This window comes from Epithele typhae (assembly GCF_022376455.1).
Source record: "Epithele typhae strain CBS 203.58 chromosome Unknown BXZ73scaffold_57, whole genome shotgun sequence".
NCBI classification, from domain to species: domain Eukaryota; kingdom Fungi; phylum Basidiomycota; class Agaricomycetes; order Polyporales; family Epitheliaceae; genus Epithele; species Epithele typhae.
The window spans coordinates 119,850-145,574 of NW_025954248.1; the positions used below are offsets into that span (position 1 = coordinate 119,850).

General features: G+C 55.6%; 4 protein-coding genes across 4 annotated transcripts; 1 reads left to right on the top strand and 3 right to left on the bottom strand.

The window, feature by feature from the left end:
- Positions 1-105: 105 nt before the first annotated feature.
- On the bottom strand, positions 106-1,931 carry BXZ73DRAFT_104878 (uncharacterized protein; the record flags this gene model as incomplete). The annotated part of the gene is made up of 10 exons (XM_048016051.1): positions 106-478; positions 541-590; positions 646-694; positions 755-1,011; positions 1,111-1,191; positions 1,251-1,345; positions 1,396-1,415; positions 1,636-1,735; positions 1,797-1,831; positions 1,885-1,931. The coding sequence occupies 10 exons, from the start codon at positions 1,929-1,931 to the stop codon at positions 106-108; spliced, it is 1,107 nt and encodes a 368-aa protein (XP_047874279.1).
- A 1,175-nt stretch (positions 1,932-3,106) lies between these two features.
- On the bottom strand, positions 3,107-7,556 carry BXZ73DRAFT_104879 (P-loop containing nucleoside triphosphate hydrolase protein; the record flags this gene model as incomplete). Its single annotated transcript, XM_048016052.1, has 20 exons — positions 3,107-3,124; positions 3,184-3,227; positions 3,277-3,377; positions 3,430-3,494; positions 3,559-3,607; positions 4,014-4,105; positions 4,160-4,254; positions 4,312-4,348; positions 4,402-4,425; positions 4,475-4,641; positions 4,694-4,728; positions 4,787-4,868; positions 4,932-5,012; positions 5,076-5,158; positions 6,341-6,488; positions 6,540-6,655; positions 6,711-7,032; positions 7,077-7,272; positions 7,334-7,485; positions 7,538-7,556. The coding sequence occupies 20 exons, from the start codon at positions 7,554-7,556 to the stop codon at positions 3,107-3,109; spliced, it is 1,926 nt and encodes a 641-aa protein (XP_047874280.1).
- A 1,041-nt stretch (positions 7,557-8,597) lies between these two features.
- On the top strand, positions 8,598-16,993 carry BXZ73DRAFT_104880 (uncharacterized protein; the record flags this gene model as incomplete). Its single annotated transcript, XM_048016053.1, has 33 exons — positions 8,598-8,703; positions 8,753-8,988; positions 9,049-9,183; positions 9,235-9,590; positions 9,642-9,750; positions 9,800-9,835; positions 9,899-9,911; positions 9,961-9,986; positions 10,414-10,426; positions 10,481-10,523; positions 10,576-10,641; positions 10,702-11,112; positions 11,166-11,287; positions 11,349-11,532; positions 11,588-11,647; positions 11,706-11,749; positions 11,807-11,928; positions 11,988-12,214; positions 12,272-12,297; positions 12,360-12,429; positions 12,492-12,528; positions 12,779-12,862; positions 12,915-13,456; positions 13,510-13,876; positions 13,930-14,606; positions 14,657-15,055; positions 15,109-15,417; positions 15,480-15,499; positions 15,552-15,651; positions 15,702-15,963; positions 16,000-16,374; positions 16,429-16,691; positions 16,747-16,993. 33 exons carry the CDS (start codon positions 8,598-8,600, stop codon positions 16,991-16,993), a joined length of 6,087 nt encoding a protein of 2,028 aa, XP_047874281.1.
- A 3,757-nt stretch (positions 16,994-20,750) lies between these two features.
- Positions 20,751-21,891, bottom strand: BXZ73DRAFT_80292 (uncharacterized protein; the record flags this gene model as incomplete). Its single annotated transcript, XM_048023248.1, has 4 exons — positions 20,751-21,100; positions 21,511-21,701; positions 21,756-21,827; positions 21,884-21,891. The coding sequence occupies 4 exons, from the start codon at positions 21,889-21,891 to the stop codon at positions 20,751-20,753; spliced, it is 621 nt and encodes a 206-aa protein (XP_047874282.1).
- Between the last annotated feature and the right edge of the window lie 3,834 nt (positions 21,892-25,725).

Genomic DNA, 25,725 nt, shown 5'->3' on the forward strand with positions numbered 1-25,725 from the left:
GTAGAATATATTTATGATCTGCACTGGCGTCTCGAGCCTGTTGAGGAGTTCTCAGCGCCGTCGAGTCTCGACGCAGTCGCGTCTACGGCAACACGCACCTGTGATTCATTTGACATCGCGGGGAACTTCGTAGATTTCCAGTATATCATGCGCCGGCGCATCGTCGAACCCTTCCTCGCCCCTCCTCCGATCACCGTCTGCGTCCCCGACTTCTTCCATCATGGCCATATTCTCCGAGCCCTTCCATGATCCACTGCTGAGCCCGGACAGGAAGTCTTCGGGCTCCAGTTCGGCCCCGATGGAGTCGACGAACCGCGCGAACCTGAGCGTCGCGGTCCCGCCATCTCCCGCAGCGCGGGGTCGGCCGAGGGTCGAGCGAGAAGTGAAGATGGGCGAGTCCTCGGTCGAAAAGTGCACCGGCTTCAAGTTGGCCTCTTGGATGTTCAGCAGGAAGCGCGAGATCAAGATGGCCGTGATCCTATGGGGAGGAATCCCTCGTCAATGGCGCGCTCAGAACCGAAAAGGGACCCGCGCTCTTACGGATCGGTGAATGCGGTGATGTTGCTTCCTTCCCCTCCGCCGCTGAAGACCTGGTGGGATCGTGGTCGGTACGTGTGAACATCAAAAAGCGACAAGGATACGTACAGATGTTAAGCTAAATGCCATGTGGAGGACGTTGAATACTAGTAACACTCTTCAGGATGGATCCGATGTGAGTGGGAGGAATTTCAGATAAGGCGAAACGCGTACGCACATGAAATATATGGTACCTGGTGGGTGGGAAGAGAGTCGTTCAGCAGTTGCTCCAAGGACCGCGTAAAGCTCTTCAACGTTACCATCTCGCAGAAAAACCTTGGCCAGCGTGAGCCGCTTCGTGAAGAGAGCTTGAGACCAAGTAAGCTGCCCACGCAGCCTCCACCAACTGATGGCTATGATAATGATATCTGCCACAATGAGCGGCGCCCTGGCAAGGACGATAACTACGGAAACATTGGGGCCCGAGTGAGTCGACTTGTAGTAAGTGAAAACAGAGCAGCGTACAGCTATCAATGTAGTGGTGAGTGACACACATCGAATGCTTACTCGAAACGGCTGTGCTCACATAGGTACCAGGTTCGGCGGGTACTCGGTCTCGTTGAGACACCCCACCAGAGGTTCGGGCAGACCCGAGTAGTGGAATCCTAACTGGGTCTGAACAACTAGCGTTATTAACCTCAATCATGGAGATAAGAACACAAACTAGGGCTCACATAGTTGACGCCTATTGGCGCACAAGAGAGGATGAGCACCAAAGTGCCGATCATCCAGCTCTGGCTCAGAACGAAGGCCCGTAGACCGGAGAACACTAATCGCATTCTGAGTTGAGGTAAAAGATCAATTTGTTGTGTGACGTACCAGCCCATAATATGTAAGAACTGAAATGAAACGCAAGGGTCACTATTCCAGAGTTGGTACATCTACACGTCGTTGTGGTGAGTAGGAGTTGGACGATATGAAGATTTGAGGATTCTACGTACTCCTGAAAGCCCTGTTTCCGCTCACGTACAACGCATGCAAAGAGGTTACCATACCTTGACTGAGAAGTTCGTATCCATCCCTACCATGCCGGAGATAATATGTACAGTGAAGATATACTTGTTGAGGAAGTATAGTGCGCCGGCACCGGTGATGGGGCGTCGCCAGAATAGAGAAGTCTCTTTGTCGAAGAGTATCAGCCAGTCATAGAAATAGAGGGCTGTCGACATGTATTATCGAATCTTCAACACGCACATTCAAACGTACAGTATGGCACTTACCTCCAACCGACATCTGGCAATACGTCGCCAAGATCCTGCGACAGAACGTCAATGAGCGCTCATGGAAAACATCGCGATTTCTAGTTACTCTTCAGAGAAAAAGGTGACGATTGCATCGACCTCCGCAGATGACATGAAGAGAACGGAAGCTGGGGAGCGGGGTGGTGGGTCTGGAAGCACTGTGAGACGCAGCCGTGTCGCAAATATACGCGCGGGAGCGCGGGCGCAGGGCGGCGGGCGCACGGACGTTCGTCCTGTTTAGCTGTCACGCCGGCAATATCAAAATTTCCGGTCATCAGATATGTTGGGCGGAATGTTATCAGATATGTTACGTTTCTAACCCCGTTCCAACTACGCACAAATGAAGTATTTCGTCCGTGCAGATATGCAATGTTCTGAGAAACATCCCGGAGGCACAGGAACTTGTTGTTTTTCGTTGCTAGGCATGACAACAGGAATTTAGAGTTCTAGAACGCGTGGAACTTTAAGTATCTGAGAGGAAGAAATGATGGCTCCCCATTGGTTCATCATTTCTCGTCGACAGAAACTCAAAGTTCCAGGTGCCTCAAAACTTCAATTTTCTATTGTCATTCCTCGTCGTCTGAAACGTTAAGTTTCTGCGCTTCTGAAACGACGTCTAGAATGATGTGTTTGTGAAGAGGCGAAATCCTTCGTGTTCCCACGTCTGAAATGTGTTCGGAAACGTAGCATTTCGGATTACATTTCAAGATGAATATCTGACGGCCGGAAATTTTAATAATGCCGGCGTGTGTGCAGCCTTGCACTGCGCGATGCCGGCAGACTGCAGTGATGAACCGTGAACGGCCTGCCATAGGTACATAGGGCCGGCCAGGGGCACAGAACCCGATATTAGAGTTCACGGACCTTGTTGTTTGAAATGCGAACCACGCCACGCCTGCGATGGCGGTACCTGGAGATTAGCTCTGAGCCTGTATTGGAGTACGCTGGAAGTGCGCCCATACGTACAGTTCGGCGTCACTGACGAATTTGCGCCATGGCAGCGTGCTAGCTTGTGGAGATAAGTACCCTGTGCACTTGCATTCAGCAAACACCCGATGGCATCGTTCAAGCAGAACGTACGACGGGACCTCTATCTCGGACTGCGCGTCGGCGTTTCCCAAGCCAGCTACATTCGATTTCCTTGATCACGGAGTAACGCCACTCTGTGATCTTCTCTCTCCTCTGTATCGCCCCGCCACTGTCGAATACAGTATGCACCGGTAAACCCTCAGATAGCATTCATCACCACGAACGAAGTTCTGTCAGACACCCTCACTACACGGCCTCCATCAGCTCCGCGCGTCGTGCTGAAAAAGTCGTAGTCAGCTTCTCGAATCACGATGGAACGGGCAGCGGGCGCACTCACGAGCTCGTGCTCTTCCGGCACCTCCGCGCACTGCCTATGCTCGTCTGGATTGCAGACGTCATCCGGCGCGAGCGCAGCGCCGATGGCGCCCACGGTCCGATGAGTACAGTATGTCGCCCGAGTCGAAAACAGGCGTGTTCTGGCTCGCTTCTTGGAGGTCGAGAAGGAAGTGTGTCATGATCACGTTTGCAAGCCTGCGGTTGTAACGTTGGCGGGCTGTTCGGTGGATCGGCAGGAGACACTTACGGCGTGCAAAATAGCGCCACGTGGGCGATATGGAGAAGGGCATCGTTGAGCTCCGAAGTGGCCCACTTGTGATGGAGTCAGATGGCGGATACTACCAGCGTGTTCCGATCGATGCGAACATGTACTCACCACGAAGACGGACACGATGAGCTGCAGGATGTCCACGATAAGTAGAATGCTGAGCGTACGCAGCGTCCGATCAGCTTCGCGCACGTCTTGATTGAAAGGAATGCATTTTACATGAAGTATACAGCGCCTACACCCAACATGAGAGGTGAGATCCACGATCCGCGAGGTAGAAGGGTCATTTCCGTACCGTCACGGAGCAGGACAGTTGAAATCGTCCTCTTCCTACGTAGGAACACGCTGGACCAAACATCATCATGGAAGAGTTTGCACCACGTCAAACCGATGAGGACACCATCCGCAACGACGCTGGCTACCAAGACGGAGATGGTAGAGACAGCAATCACTGTCAAGGAAAGCCACGAGATCAGACCGATGAGAGATTCGAGAGCGAAGACAACGCACGGCTGGATGGACTCTATCAGCTTTGACAGCGTTGACGCAGCATGTCCACTTACATGGCATCGACATCGAAGAACTTTCGGTCATTGATCTGGGCAACGCACCCCAATAACGGTCGACTGGCAGTCGGTATGAAGAACGCTGTGACCTGATCGTTCAGGTATGTGAGCGAGGAAGAGGTAACGTTCACGACAAGACGTACGATGTTCACGACGAGGGGGACGATGGACAAGACGAAAATTGATACGGAGAGGGTCCGCATGTGACTTAGAGCATACGCTCGAAGAGAGGTAAATACTACATGTGACGCTTGTCAGTGTGAGGACGAACGCTCGCCGATAAACAGGGACCTACCTGCCCAAAATACAGTCACAACGTTCTGAGAAACGGTCTGCGACGTGACGATGCCATGGCAGCTGATAACGGGGTTACAACACGTCGTACGAGTCGACAAGGAGTAACATACGCCTACCAAAAAGATGAGAGCAACTTCCACGAGTCATAATTGGATGCCTACCTGGTTTGAGAGCGCGCCTCTTGACAGCTCCCAGTAGAAGAGCACCGTTGACGCCAGGTAAAAATATTTGTTGCCGTAGTACAGGGCCGCCGACAGGCTGGTTTTCCTGCCCCAATACACCTTTGCCTCCCGACCCAGCGTGAGAATCCCATCAAAGGTCACGAATGCTTTAGCAAGCGAAGTCAGCATTTGAGAAGGCTCAGTTTAAGATGAACTCACTGGTGGCTGCTATGTTCCAGTAGGAGTACGACAACCTGCGCAAGGAGAAACATCAAGCATCCACAGGAAAGATTAGATCGATCTCGAACTCACAAGAATGAGTAGGTCTCCGAGATTGTTGGGAGCATAGGAAGTGGGGTGGCCATGTATGTGTGATGCGCGATAACGGAGGAGACTGTCGAGCCGACACCGTTTATATAGTCCAGGGCTGGCACGCAGGCCGATGCGAGAGACTTACCGGCGCGGCGCACCCAAGGACCGTCCGACTCATCCCGCCCGAGTCGGATTGGAATCCGGAGACGGGCCGCCTTCGACCGGACTACAGCGTATACCAGTGCAAGTTACATCAACATATTCCGAGGGGGAGCGATGACATGCATACCTCCGAACAACGTCTGGTCCTCGTGCCAGGATTCGCCTCGCTTCAAATCGAAGCTTCGGAGTTCGGCGTCGCAGCCCGCAGGGCTGTGAGATCCGAGGTCAAATGCCCTGTCTGCAACACTCCGTTCGTTCGGCGGTGGCGGCGGCGAGGGAGGCTGAGGCCAAGCGAGTATACACGGAGAAGCGGGCTAAGAGGTGCGGAGGACGGAGGGACGGCGTCGCATGGGGCCACATTTCATACCTTAACAGCGATAAGCAGAAGATATAGCCGTGGAACATGTTCTGGGAGGCTACGGATGTCAAACAAGGGCTTGGAGCGGAGCAACGACTGGATCTTCTGAATGTTGGTATGGGAGGAAGACGCGAGCGAAGGACATACTACACTCACGAAATCAAGCCATCGCCATCAGGCCCATGGAGCCTGTGTATGTCCCCAGAAACGTGCGTTGGTGATCAAGCGGTATTTTGTGCAGTGTGCAGAGCTTGTAGCAGGGGCAGGATATCTGGATGGTCGTTCGATTCAGAGAGCAAACAAGATAGCCCAGTAACGCACCTGTCCGTCGCACATCCACATGAACTATCTCCCTTCGCCCTTCCCAATCGGCGCCGTCCCAAGATTGGACTTCGGGAATAGCGGGCCACAGACTTGACAGGCTTTTCGGTGCGGCAGATCTTCCGACGCGGTGGAATCTTCCAAATGGCTTCAGGTGGAAGGACGCATATGCGATCTTCATAATACACTATATGTGTACAAAGGGCGAGGCAGCAACATCGCGCGCGCAGAGAGGATGCAAAATGAACTGGGAGAGCGAAGGAGTCCGACTCCATCGGCCCATGGGCCGCCGCCTGCAACTAGTTGGGCGCCTGTCGCGGCCCGCCCACGTCCCGCTCCAAAATGACGGTCGACTCCGACAACAACGGACATGGCCACACTGGCCACAGAAACAATTCGAGTAATCCGGACTTCTCCTGGAGTCAGGACCTGTGAAGGGACTGACGCTGGCATGCATAGATGACGCACGACAGCCCTAAGGCCTGAGGCTTGAATAAGGAGCTACATTAATGCTAATATCCAGAACACTACATTAATGATGCGTTGACGACAACAGGATTGAACAGCCGCGCAACAGTCCGCCGAGAGGCTGAAGCCGTTCTCCCTATGTGCCGTGTAGGACGCGAAGTTGAGGATGAATGAAATAACCTGCGTGTCGACGTCGAGCCTGGTTCAGCCTGCGGCGCGCAGTGGACGGAGGAGGAACCACGTACTCCTTCTTCCTCGTGTTGTCAGACACCTCCACGACCTGCTCCAACCTGCTGTTCGCAGTCAGGTTTTCGCTGCCGACAGTGACCCGGACCGGGTCACGCTGGAACGTCACCGCGAGCCTGCGCACCGAATCAGACCATGCCGCGCTGACTGGGCTGACGGTGAGTTCGAAAAACGGATCTGCTATCGGAGATCACTCACACATCAGCGTCTGTCGCTCAGCACCCTGCATCGTCAACCTGGTGGTATTGCGGATATCGTTCTCGAAACCCCTGTCCAGCATCCAGCCCGCCTCATCGGGGACCAGGTACGAGACCCTGCGCTTCGCTTCTTCAACATCCACACGCGCATATAGGGACAGAAAACACTCACTTGCTGAGATCACACGCACCCTCGTTCCGCAATTCCAGTATCCGCCCGGGGGTCCCCACCGCGATCTGCGTCGTCAGCCCGCCGCCCTGTGCGTTCTTGAGCATCTTGATCGGCGATGCTCGCGATCCCCAGCGGCGCACCGAGCTTCTCCAACGTTTCGCGCGAGCTCGCGCGTGGGGGGCGACGACGAGGACTGACACGGTGGTTGCGTGACCCTTGTTCTTCCGCTTCGACTTCTTGTCGGACGCGGGTAGAGGAGACGCGACGAGGCGTGAGAGTGCGGGGAGGCCGAACGCGAGGACCTTTCCACTAGGTGTATGGGCTTGATTGTGCACTCACAAGGGACGCAGAGGGAGAAAGACTCACCTTCCGGTCTCCGCGATACCGACACCCTCCAGTGCGGGCGGCCAGAGCACGCTTGTATGAGCGTGGGTGTTTTGAAACCGTCGAAGGCGGATTGGAGCTCGGCTGGGATGTCGAGCTGGTCGAAGGAGATGACGGGCCGAACGGGCGGGTGCCCAGTGGGAACGTTGGGCGTGATCTCGTTCTTGTGCGAAGACGCCTCAACGTCTGCGGGGGCGCGGCGGCCGACGCGGAGTCGGAGGAGCGCCCTTTCCCTCGACGACGCAGTGTCCTCGCTGGTCGGCGGCGGGAGACCCAGGAGGTCGCTGCGCCTGTGCCCGCTCCTTCTTCGAGAGCCCAGGCTCGTTGTCGGGCACGTCGTTCGCGTCCTCCCGCTTGCCCATATACTTAGAATTCTTCTCGGTAGTCCCAACTGAAGGCGCGGTCAGAGCGCGGAGCACGCTCGTACGAATGAGTGTGCGCACCTGGAGCGTCGCCAGCCATTGCGTCCTCCTTATCCGCCCACAACAATCTCCAACTTATCCTACTCATCACATTCGCCTAGTATTCTTCATTCTCGTCTGCGCGCACAGTGTGAAAACCGGGTGGACGACGGGTTGCGTCTGGACATACACACCACCGTCTGCAGCCTCGCGTTTCGCGCGTTTCTCCTCGCGGCTCTTCTTCGACTTCTTCACCTCCACGGGGGCCGGATATCGAGAGTTATCCAGGTCTAGAGCCTCGTAGGGCGGCTGGTGGATGGAGTAGACGGCGCGGCGCGGAAGACAGAGGGCGATTCCGAGGAGCTGAGGCGCAAGATGAAGGGCTGAAGCAAAATTCGGAACGAGACCGGCGGCTATCAGACAGCGGTGAAACGCCCAATGGGTACGATTAGATTACCTACCTACTCGAGAGAGCTCGAAGCCATAATTGTGATGTCTGTCTATCGGTGCTTGGGATCATATGTATGCGTTAAAATTTTCACCCAGATTCTGTTGCGAGATGAAGACACTGAGGTGCCTCAGGCCTCAGGCCTCAGACTTGACGACTTTGAAGCAAAGATCGAGCCCGGGCACGTGGCCCTGGGAATCCTTGAGGGAGTGCGCCTCCGTGCGCCTCGCCGCACCAAACGAGAACAGTGACATGTGTCTACCGCAGCACCCAGTCTGAGCGCGTTCTCTGGAGTCGCGTGTCCACCATCACCACGATGCTCGGTCAAGTCCCTGTAATAGCGGTTAGGAATGTTTCCCCTTCGCTGCTCTAACCCGACCCACAAAATTTGGTTTGTCACAGGAAAGGCATCGCAAGTCATTCACTTCTCGACCGTCAGGTCAAGATTCGATATGTAGGCTTTGTGTTCACGAGTACGCTTTATGGGGCCCGGAGATTAGAGTGGGAGTGTGGAAGATTCCATGGGTATCCGACGCCGTTACGTTATGCAGAGAAGGCCCCTACCGCAGCTACAGATTCGCGCCCTCACCTCTTCATGGATGATTCGCGGGCTTCGACTGCTCGCCCTCTTCCGTCCCATTCTATCACTCCTATATGGCACAATCTTCGGGGGCCGTCATTACCGACCCTACGGTCAGACACGCTGTAGAGCGACTGCTCGCAGACCAAACCCCATACGCGCTCGAGGTTTCCTTGTCGAGTGAGTCTCAACTGATCTGTTGACTCGAAGCGTACTTATGCTCTACAAGAAACACCAATTCCGAACTTCAAAGCCATCCACGAGGAATTTCGGTCGTGCTTCCTGTCATCCTCCCATTTCCTCGATAGCCCCGGTCATCTTGTTCTCAATTCGTTATGCCGTTCGCTCCCGGTCGCCTGTCCGACTCACTTCCGCAACTCGGAAATCTCGGAGCAAGATCTTCAAAAAGCTGTCTTGTCTTCCCCAGCGGTGCTCATGGAGGTTGTGAAGGTCTCTGGACTTAAAGTACGTCGCTCGCATTTATGATGACACTACCATATGTCGGCTTACATTCTAGCGTGGTAGTCTGGACACGGCCGATTTGGTAGGAGTATCCGCGCGCGACCATTTTTGGATTGGAATCTCAAAGTCCCTGTGGATGATATGGCTCTACGCGCTGCTGAACGTTTGGTACTGGACGAACAGTGGCGAGTTCTACAGGTAAGCCTGGTACCGGGGATCAAAAGGCGTTATGAACTCAACCGCCAATAGGGACTGCTATGGATCTTACGCCAGCCGGATTCCTCTGCTCAGCTTGTAAAGCTCAACTCCGAGGCGCAGAAACTACAGGAACAAGGCGATTTGACATCCCGCCCTGGGTTTACGACCGTTGAAGGCGAAGCCATCTCGTCCGGTCCCAACTCGCCGTCGAACGATCAAGATCAATGGCGCCGCAACGACGCCACGCTCCTATCCACTTTCAGCGCACCCATTTCGGCTCTACCCTTCGGTGCCCCTGCGGAGTTTGGAAACTGGGTCGTCAAACTCACTGCTAACGCCGTCAGTGATCTTCGTCGACTGAGACAGCGGGAGAAAAACTTGTTTGAAAAGGTCATCGCGAAACTTCGGTACGCTGCTGTTATTAGCTGTCGTATTCTTCATTAATCTCCGCTTCATAGCGACCTTTCACACGGCCACTTCTCTTCGAAAAATCACGCACCAGTTTCGGATGTCGACAGCGGGGTGCCCATCTACAAAGCCCGGGTCGATGGGAGCCACAGGCTCGTGGTATGTGATATACCTGCCATGTCAAAGACCAGCAGCTGACGGATTTTAGTATCACATCGATTGCCCGGAGAGTCGTGAGGAGACTGTGAGCAGTGTTCAGTTTCTAACTATCGTTCGAAATGTCCGCTGACGAATCTCACCCGTCCAGATTTCAACCCAAAGTCTGTTCTCTGTGCGATTGGGGAACGTTTGACTCACATCTCACACCAGATATCCGTATATTCGGCGTATACAACGTACAGAAGCTGGAGAGCCTGGGAGAAGGACACTGGAACTCCTGGAGTCGGCACCTCGGACTAGGCGGCGACACGTACCGCGCTCGGTATGGTGCAGCCTTTCCTGCTTAAACACACAATTGAAGTCAGTATGCATCTGTCAGATGTCGGCAGCGAAGTAAACCCAAGGGAGCACCTGGCGAGTACGTTCTCCAGCCATTGTCCTTCCCGGCGCAAAAAGAGAACGATGGACCTTCCCAACGTCACCTAATTCCCGATCATGGAATGGATGTGCGTTGCCTTTCTCCTAACAACGTTTCAATCCAGCGACGCTGATCATGCGATAGGCGAAGGATATGGCGGCCATGGAGAGGCTGACTGCGTTCTCGGAGGCGAGCTTTCATCCATGTCGGTTATTATAGGTCGCTAATTTTTATTCTCTGAGTAGACGGTCTTTCACAGTGCGTTTCTCGCTCACATAGTATCCGGCTGATATTGACTTGACCGTTCAAAAGCGCTCCTAGCGGACTACGATCTGCCGTTCATAGCAGAACCATCGTAAGGATACTCACTTCGGCTCTCCGAGAGGCATCTAGCTCATATGTTCCAGTCCTCCAGAACAAGCTGTGATTGAGCATTCGGGCTCCTGTTATGTGATTGGACGATCGGGTACTGGGTAAGCGTCATCCATCTGGTGCCGTCGGAAGGATATTAATACAAAGTATGCGACGTTCAGGAAAACCTTGTGCATCATGTACAAGATCATCTCGATCGACAGATCCTGGGAGTCCTTGCGCGGATTCATGCCGCGTCCTCGACAGCTATTTGTGACTCGGTCCAGGAGTCTAGCCGAGTATGTCTGGTCGACTGTGGACAAGCTTGCCAGCGCCTTCCGCCTCGGCGATCTTTCTCGGCATCAGGCGGTGGCCTTGGCGCGAGAACGCCCTGCCCTTGAGGGGGAGGAGGACACCGAGAACACAACCTCCACCAGACCCGCTCCTCCGCGGCGCTGGAGCCAGTTAACGAATGACGCGCACTTCCCGTTGATTATTACCCTCGACGAATGCTGGTCGATGTTGGAGAGGGACGTTTCAATCACTGACGACACTGGTGCGGCAAACGCGGCCCCTGGAGACGAAGACGAGGGGTACGTTGTGCTTTCATCATCGCAGGAAACATAGGTACATAATACACGCACAGCACATGCACAGACGACACCGCCCTCGTCTCCGGGAAGAGATTTGCCGAAGCATACTGGAAAAGGTTACCTCCAACCCTCACGAAAGGCTTTGATCCACTATCGGTGTTCAGTGAGATCGTCGGTGAGTTTGTAACCTCTTATGATCGCTAACGCATCCTCACCGGACGCTTCATTCACTCAAGGCGTGATCGAGGGCTCGGAAAACACGGTACTCGCACCTCAGGCTTATCTCGATCGAGAAGCCTATAGCCAAGTGAGCGCAAAGCGGTATCCTACCTTCGCGTCACATCGTGAGAGAATATACGACATCTTCGAGAAGTACCGCACCCTCAAAGCGGGAAGCGCACAAATCGACGAAGCAGATAGGTAAAAACACAGCGCCCGCGAGATAGGATTCACGACTGACTGCAGAATACTCTAGGACACATGCGCTCCTCCGTTCAGTTCGAAAACGTCTCCCAGGTGCTCATGTAGACTTCTTGTGGGTCCATCTCGCCTGTTACGGAATTGAGAAGGCTCGCCGCTCATGTAGGAAATAGGTACGTCGATGAAGCACAGGACAACCGCACAATCGACCTGCTGCGTAAGTTCCAAGACTCGCCTATATTATTTCGTCCGTCTGACCGAAATCGTGCTTCAGTTCTTCGAGGCTTGTGCAGAAATCCCAATGGTCTGTTCTGGGCCGGAGATACTGCACAGACAATCGTCGTTGGTAGTACATTCAAGTTTACTGAATTGACGTCGATGCTGCACACATACGAGGTACGTGTCGTGTGACTGTTGAAGAGGTACAAGTCTTGCTGAAAATATCCGCTGTGAAGGGGTCCATCGAAGACAGGACGCAACATCAGCCGGAGATGTTCCATCTCGCAGTGAATTATAGATCGAAATCAGGCATCACTGACTGTTCGCGGGAGGTTGTGACCTTGATCTCGAAATTCTGGCCCGGATCCGTCGACTACATGAGGCCCGAGGTCGCGGACAAAGAAGGCGCCAGTCCGCTCTGCATACAGCTCTCCACATTTGATCGCGAATTCTCTGACATAGAGTAAGCGATACCTTTAGCCAACCTATCTCCGCTCATTTGCTGTTTTACATCTACCAGGCCTCTCAAGCTGGGAGCGGATCAATGTAAGATCGAAATCGGTGCCCGTCGAAGTGGCAGTCCGCTAAGTCCACCTTCGCGTATACAGGTGTCATCGTTCGAGACGAAGATCAACGGAGCATTCTCAAAATGAGAGGGATAGTCAGTGGTCTAGTCATGTGAGTTCGTCCCGTCCACAGTGCCAGTCCATTTACCAGGGTATCTGATATGTTCGTTTCAGAACCGTGTATGACAGCAAAGGACTCGAGTTCGACGACGTGAGCCATCCTATCGTTTCCCGGTTCCGATGACTCAAACCTTACTGCGTCTAGGTAATCATGTACAATTTTTGCTGTTCAGAGAGACTCTCTCGTCGTGACTGGCACCAGGAGTGTTCGACGTACATAAGCTCCGAAAAGCAAGGCTATAACGGAACTTATAGCATCAGTGAAGCCGTTTGTCACGAGGTAAGCACGAGATTCAACCAGAGGCGGCCACCGTCTCAGTAAAAGTCCTCATTATTGGTAGTTGAAGTGCTTCTATGTCGCCCTCACGAGAGCACGCAACCGTGTGTGGATAGTGGACACCCCTGTCAGCTCGAATCCGCTTCTGGTAAGTGTCGGCCTCCGTTACTCTGGTATGGTGGCTTACCCGTGGTAAACAGATGGTGTTGGAAGCGAAGGATTGCGTCGATATTCATTGCCACTCTGAGGACTCGCCTCTCCCCTTCATCTCCGAATCAGGCTTCAACCCTCAAGACTGGGCAAAGCGCGGGCACACGATGATGGAGCGCCAACTATACGAGCATGCGCACTTGTGCTTTGAGCGCGCCTCGCTTCCGCAGGAAAGCAGCCTCGCGTACGCGTACATGCTGCGTGAGCGCGCGTTCTCTCACTCCGACTGGCGGGCCACCGGCGACGCCTTCAGATCGTACACCAAGAAGTATTGCAGGCACGCCGGTGACACAAACTTGGCGGTATTCCTCAACACTGCGGCGGTGTGTTACGCGCGGGCCAACGCACCCAACGACAGCGCCGAGGCCTACCTCGCGACTCACGATGTCGGCAAGGCCTGTCAGGTTTACTGCAATGCCGGGATGATGGAGGAAGCGCGCTCTCTGATCCTCGCACATCGTAGGCGCATCCCGCACGACATTTTCACTCGGGTGTGTCTCTTCTTCTTCCGAGATCGGTCCAACGCATTCAGGTGAGAATTAAAATGGCCTTGGTCGCGCGCGAACATTTTTTTATGTTCCACAGGAAAGCCGTGGAGATGTTCCCAATGCCTGCCGACGCCGTCAAGTTCATAGAACAAGAGCCTTCTCTACGGCCTACCCTAGCGGACTACTATGAGGATACAGGAGAGCACTCTCACGCCGCGCGCATTCACGAAGAGCTCGGACACACCCTGCGGGCCATCGATCTGTACGACAGTGATCCTGAAGATGAGCAATCCATAAACGCAGGAACACGCCTTCTGAAGCATGCTTTGGCGACGTCAGTCACAATTGGGCTCGAGTCCGACCTTGTTAAACGAGAAGGTCCATTATCGGTATATTACGATCGCGCGGAGGCCAGGATCTCGAAGGACTTCCCTGCATCCGTTGCACAAGAAGATAGGGAGCTGGTGAGCCGGATTGTCCGCGCTGATTGACTCAGACTGATACCTTTCGTCTCTAGCTCAAAACCTTCCTAGCTATATCTCACGGACGACACACTGAACTTTTCAAGCTCGGGACTTTCTTCTACCGCTCTGATCGTCCTGATGCGGCGCTTCTCGCGCTGGACTACGCCTGGACTTACCTTCGAAGACTGAACGACCTCAATCTCGCTGACGTCGTTGACGAAGAATCTTTCGCAACCAGCTTTCCCATCCTGCTCGCGCTTCTGCTCAAGCACGAAGACTCTCGTGTCCGGAAGATGCCTTACGGAATCACGCAGGACCAGTCCAGAGCGAAAGACTCACACACACTCCCCAAGGGTACCTACCTCTGGCGCCTGGCGGAAATATCAAAGGAATATCGCGGAGGAGAATCGGGTGCTAGAGTGCTCACAGGCGACTCTCTTTCTCGACTCTTCGACCTCGCGGTAAAGACACGCTTGAAATCGGAGCCTATCTCAGAGATAATCGGAGCTATCAAGACCAAACACGACCGGCTCCTGTCTCCTTGCGTCCGGTTCTCGCTGTCGGGACTGTGCGATGTCCATGACATGAAAAAGTGCAATGGGAAGCATGAAGACGGTGAACATCCTCTGAACCAGCGCGGTCTGCACCACAGAATAGAGCTCTGTCTATGGATCATCAAGGTTTATGGCCTCGCTATTCAATTGGGAGACGTAGTGGCATGGAAAGAACGGTGCGTATTGATATGCTCTGCAACAGCACTTCTGATTAACTGTGGCTTAGAGTATACTGGATGCGCTCGCTATGGGAGTGTTTTCAAACACCTTTCTTTGATCTAGGAGACCTCTCGATGTTCGATATCCATCTCACTCCGTCTTGGCCCGAGGCGCTGAAGACGCTGCGACAATGGCTGGCGCGTATCCTTTACATTCCCGTCAAGCCAGGAGACGACAGCCTGAACGCTGAAGCTCGGTTTGATTTCATCCCAACTGCCTCCCATCTCAGCTATATCGTCGACGCGATCCAGCAGCACGATACTCCGCCTGCTCATACAACTAGTGGCAGGAACGAATACTGCGACACCGGGTTCCTCATGTTCGTCAACGGATTTGATCGCTTCATACGACGCGAGAACGCGACAGTCCACTGGAAACACGTTCCAGGGGCATTCCTTTATCTGAAGTTCGTGGTCATCTGCCGTGTTCTCCTAACTTCAGTGAATGTCAACTTCGTAGATTCATGGGAGAGGGAACGACTCGAATAGAATCCGCCTTCCAGACAAACCTCATCGGACATCTAACCGAAGGCCTCGCTTCCGCGATCGTCATCACTGGTCGTTACACAAGGCGGAACTCGGAGCTCCACAATCTGGAACTTCGAAGGAGCTGGATAGTGAATCTCATGGAACTGTGGTATCCAACCACGGTCAACCGTTCTCCGCACGATTTCCCCACAAAACGGGACCTCATCAATCTCATCCCGAGGATTCTGGAAAGGGTACGGAACGCGTCTCCTACGGATGTGAAGTCGAGTGTCAAGCACCTGTGAGTATTCGTTGTCGTAACTTATATCAAGGCCTTCCAGCTGATGATGGCCGATTACGCAGAGGAACTGCACTTTATTTTCGTGAGCAGTCATTTATCGATGACTCTCCTCGTCGTCACTAAGATGGGGCCAGTGTTGCGTACGGTATCAAAGGGTTACGCCGTACAAAAGGAGGACATCGTACACATGCTACGGGGCGAAGACTGTGATTCGTTTGAGCGCGATGACTTCTGGTGCGTCCTCTGTCGTAGGATATGTGTACGCCGTTGACGAGTGGTCTAAGGTTCAATGTGACGGATTTCGTTTCCGCGCAAGGGCGAATTAGAGGGACAAATCCCGATCCAGCCAAGGCCCAGTCTTGGGACCAGATCGTCCAGATCAAGGACTCGCGGTACATCAACGACGACCCGGCTTTCACTCACAGAAACATCTGCGAGATCACATACTCCGCTGTTGACAACCTTCCTGGACTTCTCGAGATCCCAAGGCCGCTCCGGCGCTCTCGCCAAGTCTCCACGTTCCCTCAAGCATGGCTGAATGCGAGGGTATGTATTCCTCAATCTGACCCTTCCATTCTGGAGGTTGCGTCTCGCCACGATACAGTCGGCCCTGCGCCTACCCCCTACCACCTTCGGCCGGCGACTTCCGCAGAGAGTGTCCCAGATGCGTCAGCGTCCGAACTGCCATCCGTTCCTGCAGAAGAAAGCGTCCCGGTGACGTCACCAGTACTCCCCGGAGCTGTTCCAAACGCATCCACTACCGACGCCACGGGCGAGGAAAATGCGCCTGCATCAGATGTCGTTCAAGAAGAAGCAGTTGTCGATGTTTCCCCCGACGTATCAGAGGTCGCACCCGTCTCTCCGGCCATCCGGGCAGTCGACGCGGACGCCACCATCGCGGAGGAGGCTGAGCCGGATGCGGCGACCGCCGAGGCGAAGCCTAACGAGGCCGAACTGGTGATGGCAGCCGTTTTCTATGCGCACGTGTTCTCTCGCTGACAGCAAGTGCAGGAACCGATCGACTCGAAGACGGCGCCAAAACCACTGCCGTGGCAGGAGGTCTTCGACCAGTTCGCGGAGCACGCGCGCACCATGACATCCCCGGAGAACGAACACTATCGTCGCATGTGCCTCGGCCCTGCGCCTCATCTGTCCATCGCTGCACAGATAATGAAGGCTAAGCTCCTCAAGATACGCAACGCTCTAAAGAAGAAAATGAAAGAAGCCCAGGGCGAAGAGCTCGGTGCCATGAACTCGATGCTGACGAATATGAAGTTCTGCCCATCGCTTTTATCACATGACCGACGAGTGCTGACATTCGTGAATTAGTGTACTCCACAAGCAAGCCGACGAACTAATCAACAAGGTTTCCCTGGCGGCTGACGTACATCGGAATCACGACGCGGAGAAGCTCAAGGTATATGTGCTCGAGGCCGAAGCTATGCGAGTCGAGATGCAGCATGCTTTATCCAAGACGGAGACGAAGACGTGGACGGCATCCGACAGTCACATGAAACTTGCGATCGAAGGAATTGTGATAGGGGTGAGCAGCGCTACGCAGCAATTTACGCAGTAGTATTATCTCCATCGAAAGTGCTATGTACTATTTCCTTCATGTCCACATGCAGTATTGTACGCGTGTATAAACGAACGACACGGACATTGGTGTTGAGCGCTCGAGTAGCGAGATGTGCGATGCCAAGTAGCAACGATTCTCTTTAAAACGGCACTCCGAGCGCCGAAGAACGTCAAATACCTGGTCGACGAGCACATCTACGTGGACCCGATGGTCGAGATCACGCCCGCCCACGACCCGGGGCCGAACGATGTGCCCACGGGTGATCGCGACGAGGAAGCGCCGCGCTCGAGGACGGGCTTGAGACCACAGGATTGATTGCAAGCGCTATAGCGGGAGACGTCAGAGCGCGCGGAGGGACACCAGCGCGAGATCGAGGAACGGCTCTTCGCGCGGTTCAGCGAGATCCTGGCGCCTACGCTTGTGGTGAGCAGAGACGTCGCGAAGCGCCGACTGTGGCGGTCAGAGGTCTTGTCAGATCCTGTGCTTGTGGGCGCGTTGAACGCTCGTTGGCCGGTATTCCGTCGAGATGAACAGAAAATGCAATAGAATATGTGATGAATATCCGGTGCTTTTCGTGCCCAACGAAAGACTACACTTCCAAGTAGTTCAAAAACGCATAATTCAAGCGACGGACTATGGGCATCCCAAAGGAACCTCAAAGCAGGACGAGGCATTCCCGCCACCGTCAGCACAAGGAAGCGATGCCATAGGGAGGCTCACCATCGTGATCCGTTCTCGGGTCGAAGTCCGAGCACTCAATCAGCCAGGCAGAACCCGACCAGCTGTCTCCCTAGACCCACCGCAACAAGTGCTCCCTCATCAGCGCCCGAAAATGGGCTAGCGTCAGACCCACGGGTACTAACTCACGCTCCAGCCCTTCGCAGGGCTTCGCCGAGAACACGAAGCGATGGCATGGTGGAGGCGATCTCGAGGTAGCGCGAGCGGCTCGAGGAGGATACGAAGAGGACACCGGTCGACTGATAGGGTAGAGAGAGCGGGGAACAAGACGACGATCCCACCGAAGGCCGTCGGTGCACAGATAAGGCGGAGATGGTGTACCGAGGGCAACTTGACATCCGCGCCAGTAAGGAAGCGGCCGGTTGGTCTCCAGATGTGAGGCTTTGTGTGAGCAAGAACGGGGACAACGGCGGAAAGATAGAGGCGGTAGTCGTCGAACGTACCGAACCAGAGAGGCGAGTTACAGCGCGATGTGGAGGGGCCCGACGGTTAGCCGGCCCGTGTCGCCGAGTGAGCGGTCGCGGACCTTGTGCATGCCCCTGATGGCATGAATGATGATCGTTTCCAAGGCGAGGAGCCTCTAAAATTTCTCGATGTGGATGGCGGGGAGGCGGGGGACCGGAGACAGAGGGCTGCGAAGTGCGGCACATCGACGGGCTGGAAGAGGTGAAGGTGAGAATGGCGGACGGTGATGGCAGATACAGAGAAGTTGAGACGGTGAATAGATGCTTGGCGCTCGCGGGGTGCCAGAGTCATCTTCGCTTGCATCCACATCCCTGAGATTCCCTGTGTCAGAATACGCTCAGGGCGACATTGGATATGGCGAGGCGGTAAGCGATTGTGGATGCGTATGAGATCAAGGGAGCATCGGAGGGATCTTTCTGGGAGAATATCGTAAAGACCGGGGAGATGCATTTGCGTGCGTGCAGCGAAGATGGTGGGGGAGCGTCCAGGGCAAATGCGTACCATTTCAACAGCGCACAAAATCTCCTCGGGTCTATCGACGGAATGGGTGGAAGGATCAAGACTAAGGAAAGGACGTTGGGCGAGCGGGCGAGTGGCGGGAGAGAGGAAGCCGCGTTTGGGCGCTTGGTCCCATCGGGACTCTGCCGCTTCCGAGTCGGACTTGAGCTTGGACCTTGACCTCGACCTCCTCTTGATATGCTCGTTCTACGGTCAGTCGCTGGATGAGGTTTATGGTGAGTCCGATGACGTGTTCGTTTTGGTACGTTTTCCGATTCCATTCGAACGCCTGGTCATACGATGAGAGTGTTCATTAATGGGCGTGTCGTGAGCATCCATAAACTGCTCATCCTGTCGTTTTCTCAGATCTCCATTGCACGCACCAAATCTTCAAAAGCTGCAAGGCCGGCTGTTCCTCTAAAGTCTCCTTGTTTTGATCGCAACGTCGCCCCCGTTTCAACGCTCGTTTCAGGACTTCCACGTCAGGAGTATGCTCTAATGTGAGTGCTGTGGCCCCTTTCTCTTTCCATTGTTGCGGTTATCAGAGTTCCAAGATGGTCCCCACTTCCCTGCTTTCCTTCACGCGCTCTTCGCCTTCTTGGACCCCAACGATGCTATCGCGACCTCGTCCACATCCAGACCCACCTATCGCCTCACTGTACGGCCCTCGAACTTCACACGACACCCTAAATCACCGACGAGCGGGCGCGTCTGGGGGACTGGGAAACCCCGTTCAGCGTGGCGCCGCGCCTCCGGTCGCTCCACGTCGGGTTCGAACAGGGCGAGTGCGTCGTGAGCGGATATGCGGTCCATCTTTCCTTCATCCCCTCCCGCACACCCCACATCCCCTCCTGTTATCCCGCCTTGTACCCGTGCGCCGCTCCTCGTCGTGCTTGGATCGATGGCACTCGTGCTCGTCTCCCCACACCCCTCGCCCATCTCACAGCGATGCCGCGTGTCTAGCACCGCCCGGTTGGAAGACCAGCGCATAGCAGGAGTCCACCGCGTCGACCCGCTGCCCGTCCGCTCGCCACTTTTCCCCTACGCGCCCGTGTCCACTGGGTCCGACGAGGCTCCACGGGAGCGCGCGCGTCGCAGGGGCTTGAACCTAGCGGTGACGGCGGCGCGAGCACGCGAGAGCGACGTCAAGCAGCGGTGAGGTCCGGCGAGCGAGCTCATGAACCAGGGAGCGCTGAGGCGGTTCAAAGAACTAGGGATGGAGATCTCGCGCGACGAGCGGTGGTGACGGGTCGAGGGCGAGGGCGCGCGGAATTTCACTGGACCAAGACGTTCGACGGTAAGCGCTATAACCTCAAGTATGCGTGGTTGTTGATCGGTTCTGTTCACAGGATGTGGATAAGAACGCTGGCTTGAGGCGCGTATACAACCAGTGCGTGGCGCATCGCCAGAGTCAGGATTCCCCGTGCCGCGACAAGAGGCAAGTTCGGAGCGCTGGTGACTAAGAGCACATGAATCCCGGTATAAGCGGCACGGAGATAGCCAATCCCAAGATATATAAAGTCGATCCGGAATGAGATGGATGTGAGAGCGCGTGAGGCAAGAAACGGAGGGCGCACGAGAAGAACACAGGCATGCGACGTAGGGCACGCGGTCGGAACAACCGCGGGAGACGCGGCGCGGGACAGCGGCGCGTCGAGGAATGCGCGGCGCGCGGGTGCAGCCACGTCCCTGCGGTGGTCTCATATTCACACAGATACACGGGCATCGAGGAAATAGCGCCGCGCGAGGGGCTCGAAGACCTGCCCCAGAGGTGCTTGCGCGCTAGGATGATGTTGGGTGGTGGTAGAGCCTGAAACGTGACCTCCCCAACTCCACGCTGCACAGGCTGCGAGAACCCCGGAAGTCCCGGGAATCTAGAGGCGGTGGTGGTCGGACGGTCGGACGCGCGGACCTGAACCCGACGAATACCTTGACGGTGAGCGTTCAAACATAAGCGCGCATTCATCACGCGCGTTGGGCATGCGTGTCCGCTAGTATGGTTATGGAGCGAGATATCGTAGGTCCACGACGCAGCGCAAGCAGATTATTTGGGCTAGCTCATGGGGTAGCAAAAGGTGGAGGCCCCGGCCGGCCGTGTGGAGACGAAAAAGGTGCGCGACAACCAGGCGCCCTCCCTCCCTCCCTGATAATGGCCATACGGCACCCGATCCTGCCCCAGCTTCCTCTGGTCGGGGACCACCGACCGCTCGCGCTTCACGCATGCGTGCTGGGCTGGCACCATCGTGAACGACACCTCAGGCGTCCGCAGCCACAACCCAGACAGGCTCGTCGCCTCGACCTCCTCGCGCTTGATCATGAAGTCGTACGCGGCGCGCGGCTCGGCGGATCCGTCTGCGCCCGCGCGAACGCGTGCGCTTGGTGCGGCGACCGCGACCGCGACGGCTGGGGCGGCACGGAGTGGTGGTGGAGGTGCCGCACCTCGCCTCCCTCCTCCTTCCTCTCCATCTTCACGCGAGCCATGGCGGGGCCGAAGACGCCGGGATGCCCTGGGCCCAGCGCAGAAGGCATATCCATCGCGCGCGCGTGCTCAAGGTTATACACAGGCTCGGCTCGCGCCCCTCCACTTTCGGCGGACGAGGGTACGGTGCCGCGCGCGCGCGATAAGCAGGATGGTGGGCATGGTGGGCATGCGCGCGCGCGGGGTACTGCGACGTTTGCGGGGGCGCGGGATCGTGGAGGAAGCGTTCGGGGTTAGGGTCCTCTTCTGTCTCGATACCGGCCACCGGAAAGTGGGAAGACAGAGAAAGAGCGCGGGCTTCCTCGAGACGCCGCTTCTTCTCGGAGACGGGGACCACGAGCGAGCTGTATTCGTCGTGCTTGCCTCTGCATGTGTTTCGAGTGCTCCTCGGTCGTCGCCGTCTTCGAGTTCCAGCCGTGCACGACTCGCTTGTGGATGCTGAGACTCTTCCCGAGCTTGAACCGCCCAGGACATTGCCCCGCGTCGGGGACGGAGAAGGTGCAATAATGGGGCTTGGCTGTGGTGCTACATGAAGCGCCTAAGATCAGTATGAAGAACGTAAAGTGGAAGAGGGCCTACTGCTTTGCTACGAGGCGTTCGGTCACGTCCTGCTTTTGAATATTCGTATAATCGCAGTACGGGCAAGCGGAGCTGTGTGCGATAGCACCAAGAGTCAGGTGATACGAGTTAAACCAGATTATACTCACGATTCCATGCGAGGGTTCTTGATGGACCTGTTTCTTCACAAGTTGACGGGCGCCAGTGGCGGTTGCAGCCGGGGCGGTGTATAGGATGTGGACGAAATGCTGAGAGCTCTCGACCTTGGAGAAGCGATGGTGGCCATACCGTCGAGAAATACGGGCTAGAATACCCCCTGCGTGCGATAAAAGCGAAGCTGTGGACCAGAGGCACGAACCAAGCGAGCGCGACGCCGCTTTGCTCGCCCACCTCGCTCAACGGGCTGAACGGGGACACTTCCCTTTTCGGGATCGCGGCCACATCAAAGTAAAGAGCAGAGTGCGCCTCGGTAGCACTCTTCCATCGCTAAATATACCCTCGCTTCACTTTCCTTGTCCACCGTTACTTCCAAGGCTACGCTACTGTCTACACCGTCGAGACGCGCGACCGTGGCCACAGCTGCGCGACCTCAACGAGGCAGACGGTCTCGCAGAGACAAGTGCGCACGCACTTCGACATACCCAACGTAGGGTCGTGAAGCACCAGAGCTCCGAAAAATGCGTGCACACCGCCTCAGGGTGGCCAGAACAGGCAAGCCAGGCAGTCAGTCAAGGGAGAAAGGGACGGGCGTTGGGCGCTAACATCCGCTGCCCACGCGACGGACTCCGCTTTGTCGTGCGGCACTAATGAATCCAGATCTGAACGAAGAACAGTCACGACTTGAAAATTTGAGCAACGACCCCGTGAGCCTCGACGGGTCGATGCCCTCTCTTCAATGTGCGACTGAAGTCATCATTCCCAACACGCCCATTCGTACGTGAAATGACGTCCAGACAAGACACATGATTCAAATAAAGAAAGGGTGACAATGGGAGGGGATAGCTGTTGCTCGTTTGGGCCCGGTCGCCACACGGGGTGACTGAGCCACTCGAGCCACTCGAGGGGTGTGACTTGCACGGCCGAAGAGCAGCGGAACATCGCGCAAAGGACACGAGAGAAAAAAAAACTCACAACACATCCCCAAATTCGACTCCAGAGCTCGCACAGAACCCAGTGATGGAAACATGGATACCTGTATGCGGCGTGAGATGTGCACAGACCGAGACGCCCTAACGTTGACGGTTGAAGACTGGAAGTAATAGAGAGTGAAGGCTATTGTAGCGCACCTGATGTATGGAGGTTGAGAATATGACAGTGCCCGTCCGTCGATAATCACGAGGTATCCGGAAAATCGATTATCAATCTCAACGGTCATTGCGGTCGGACGAAGGAACAGGTCGCTCACCTTCCGTCGCTTGGATGGGTACTAACACGGGGGCGGCGTTGGAGACCAGCGTCGTAGCTAAACAACCGACACAACGCGGTGATGTGAGCAGACACGCCCACACCATGCGCCACGTCACCACGTGCACTCTCATGAACTGCCAATGCATCCTAGAGTGCGGCTCTTAACTCTTCATCGTCCCCTCTTCAATCGATGATGACCCACCTTCGTCATGCATCCAGGCAACGCGAGGCTGCGACGTCTCTCCGCGACCGCGAAAGTGTCAGCTGAGTCAACTACGGGCTCCGACATCGCGGTACAGCGTTCCTAAGACCGCAACCTTGTGGGGATGAGCCCGTATCATCCATGCGTCATTTGAATCGGCACCACGACACGACGGGCTTATGTTGTCCCTTGAGCCAGTTCCGAGCTGTGAGAGAAGCAAACGAACCGATTGAAAACCGCCGAGTGCTGGACTGTATGCATGCACCCACTCACCTACGTGTCATCTAAAAATATATTTCGCAGCCAGTGACGTTGCCGACGAGCAAGAGTCCAGAGGGCTTCGAACGAGACCGACTTGACCGGCGTGGCTAGAGACCGCAGTTCGGACTGGCGTGCTTCAGAGGCGGGCCGATTTGTCATCCATACGTTCGACCTGGGCCAGTGTGGGAGAGATAGGGTTAGATCGCAGGCACGACATCAACCGTGGTCTAGAAAGACAAACGCTGTGCGTTTCCTTCGATCTGCGCAGTCCCAGCGGCTGGGATCATCAGACGAATTGCTTCCACTTTCGGGGACCCTGCCACATGCTCCTCATCGGTCAGCCAGGTCGATTCAGTGTGTCCACGCAGCAAAACGCCCTTACCGGAATGTCTCCAAGTGGGAACAAAAACCGATGGCAGTCTAAGTATAGTATTTCTTTCCATTGGGACGTCGGGAGCCCGCCGTCAAGACAGACTCCAAGCATGTGTGTATGCTGCGCAGACTCGCTTTGTGACTGCGCAGAGGCGGCCTTGGTGGCCGACGTGAGTGAGGCGAGTGGGAGCAATGAATATTTGAATCGCGGGCGGAGCCGAAGCGGGCGTCGGCGTGTCTGGCATCACGCTGGCAGAAAAGCCCGTGTGAAAAGGGATGCACGTGGCTGTGTTGATCATCGTTGGTGCAGCCAGCTGCGCAGCCGGTTCTGCCTCAACCAGACTCGAATTCCAACGTTGCAATCTGCCAGCTCCCTTACGGCTACGGTTCCTTCCACTGCTGTCTGAAACATCGCAAAGTCTCGGTGACATGCCAAGTTACTGCTACTCCTTTCGGCGCGGTTACACATACTTCCTTAAACATCCTCGTTGTTCCTCATCACGGAATTTTACAGCGAATTCCGGCGCAGCATATGTTTAGGTGATCACACGGCGTCCGTGGCAATCGCAGTGGAGTGTAGAGCGCGTGTGCACCGCGCCGTTCCATGCCCGCAGAAGGTTATAAAGCTTGTGTGCTTGCAGTGACTAAAGGCATCCCTCTCCTCCTTCCATTCTTCTCCCACAGGACATTCGCGCCGCACTTTTCTTTCACTGCAACTACAAACACGATGCACATCTCGAGCTTCATTCTTGCCGCCCTCTTTGTGCTTGGAGGTAGGTTTGGCGTCCTTCGAAGGTATCAACCTGGGATGATGCTGATTGGAATATCCGCAGGGGATGCTGCCGTCGTCGAGAAGCGGCGGCCCACGTCGACTTTGGCTCCGGTATCCGGAAGCTCTTCAATTGCGACTGCGTCCATCTTCGGCACCGCTTCGGGGAGCACTGCGACCTCCGGCATTGTCACCGTCTCCGGAAGCGCCGTGTCCAGCGCCGTCGCGAGTACCGTCGCCGTCTCCGGTACCGCAGAGCCGACCACGATCGTTATCGGGAGCACGACCATCATAGGGAGCGGCCTTTCTGTGTCCGCGACCGGCGTCGTCACGTCGACCTTCGCCAGTTCCTCGGTGACACTTTCCGGCAGCCACCCCACGAGCACCATCGTTTCGTGCGCACCGGTGAACGGCCACGGTCACGGCCACTTTTTGGCCTTCGAAAGCACCTTCACCGCGTTCCCCTCGTCGAGTGCGGAGGTCTCCTCGTCCTTCGCATTCCCCTCGTCGAGTGCCGGGATTTCGTCGTCTTTCGCCTTCCCCTCGTCAAGTGCTGAGATCTCATCGTCCTTCGCCTCCTCGAGCGCCGATATCTCGTCGTCCTTCGCCTTCTCCTCGTCGAGTGCCGAAGTCTCGTCGTCGTTCACCTTCCCCTCGTCGAGTGCCGAGGTCTCATCATCCTTCTCATTCCCCTCGTCGACTGCCGGGATTTCGTCGTCTTTCGCATTCCCCTCCTCAAGTGCTGAGGTCTCATCATCCTTCGCCTCGTCGAGTGCCGACGTCTCGTCGTCCTTCATCTTCCCCTCGTCGAGCGCTGAGGTCTCATCGTCCTTCGCCTCATCCAGTGCCGAGATCTCGTCGTCCTTCGCCTTCGCCTCGTCCAGTGCCGACGTTTCGTCGTCCTTCACCTTCCCCTCATCGAGCGCTGAGGTCTCATCATCCTTCTCATTCCCCTCGTCGACTGCCGGGATTTCGTCGTC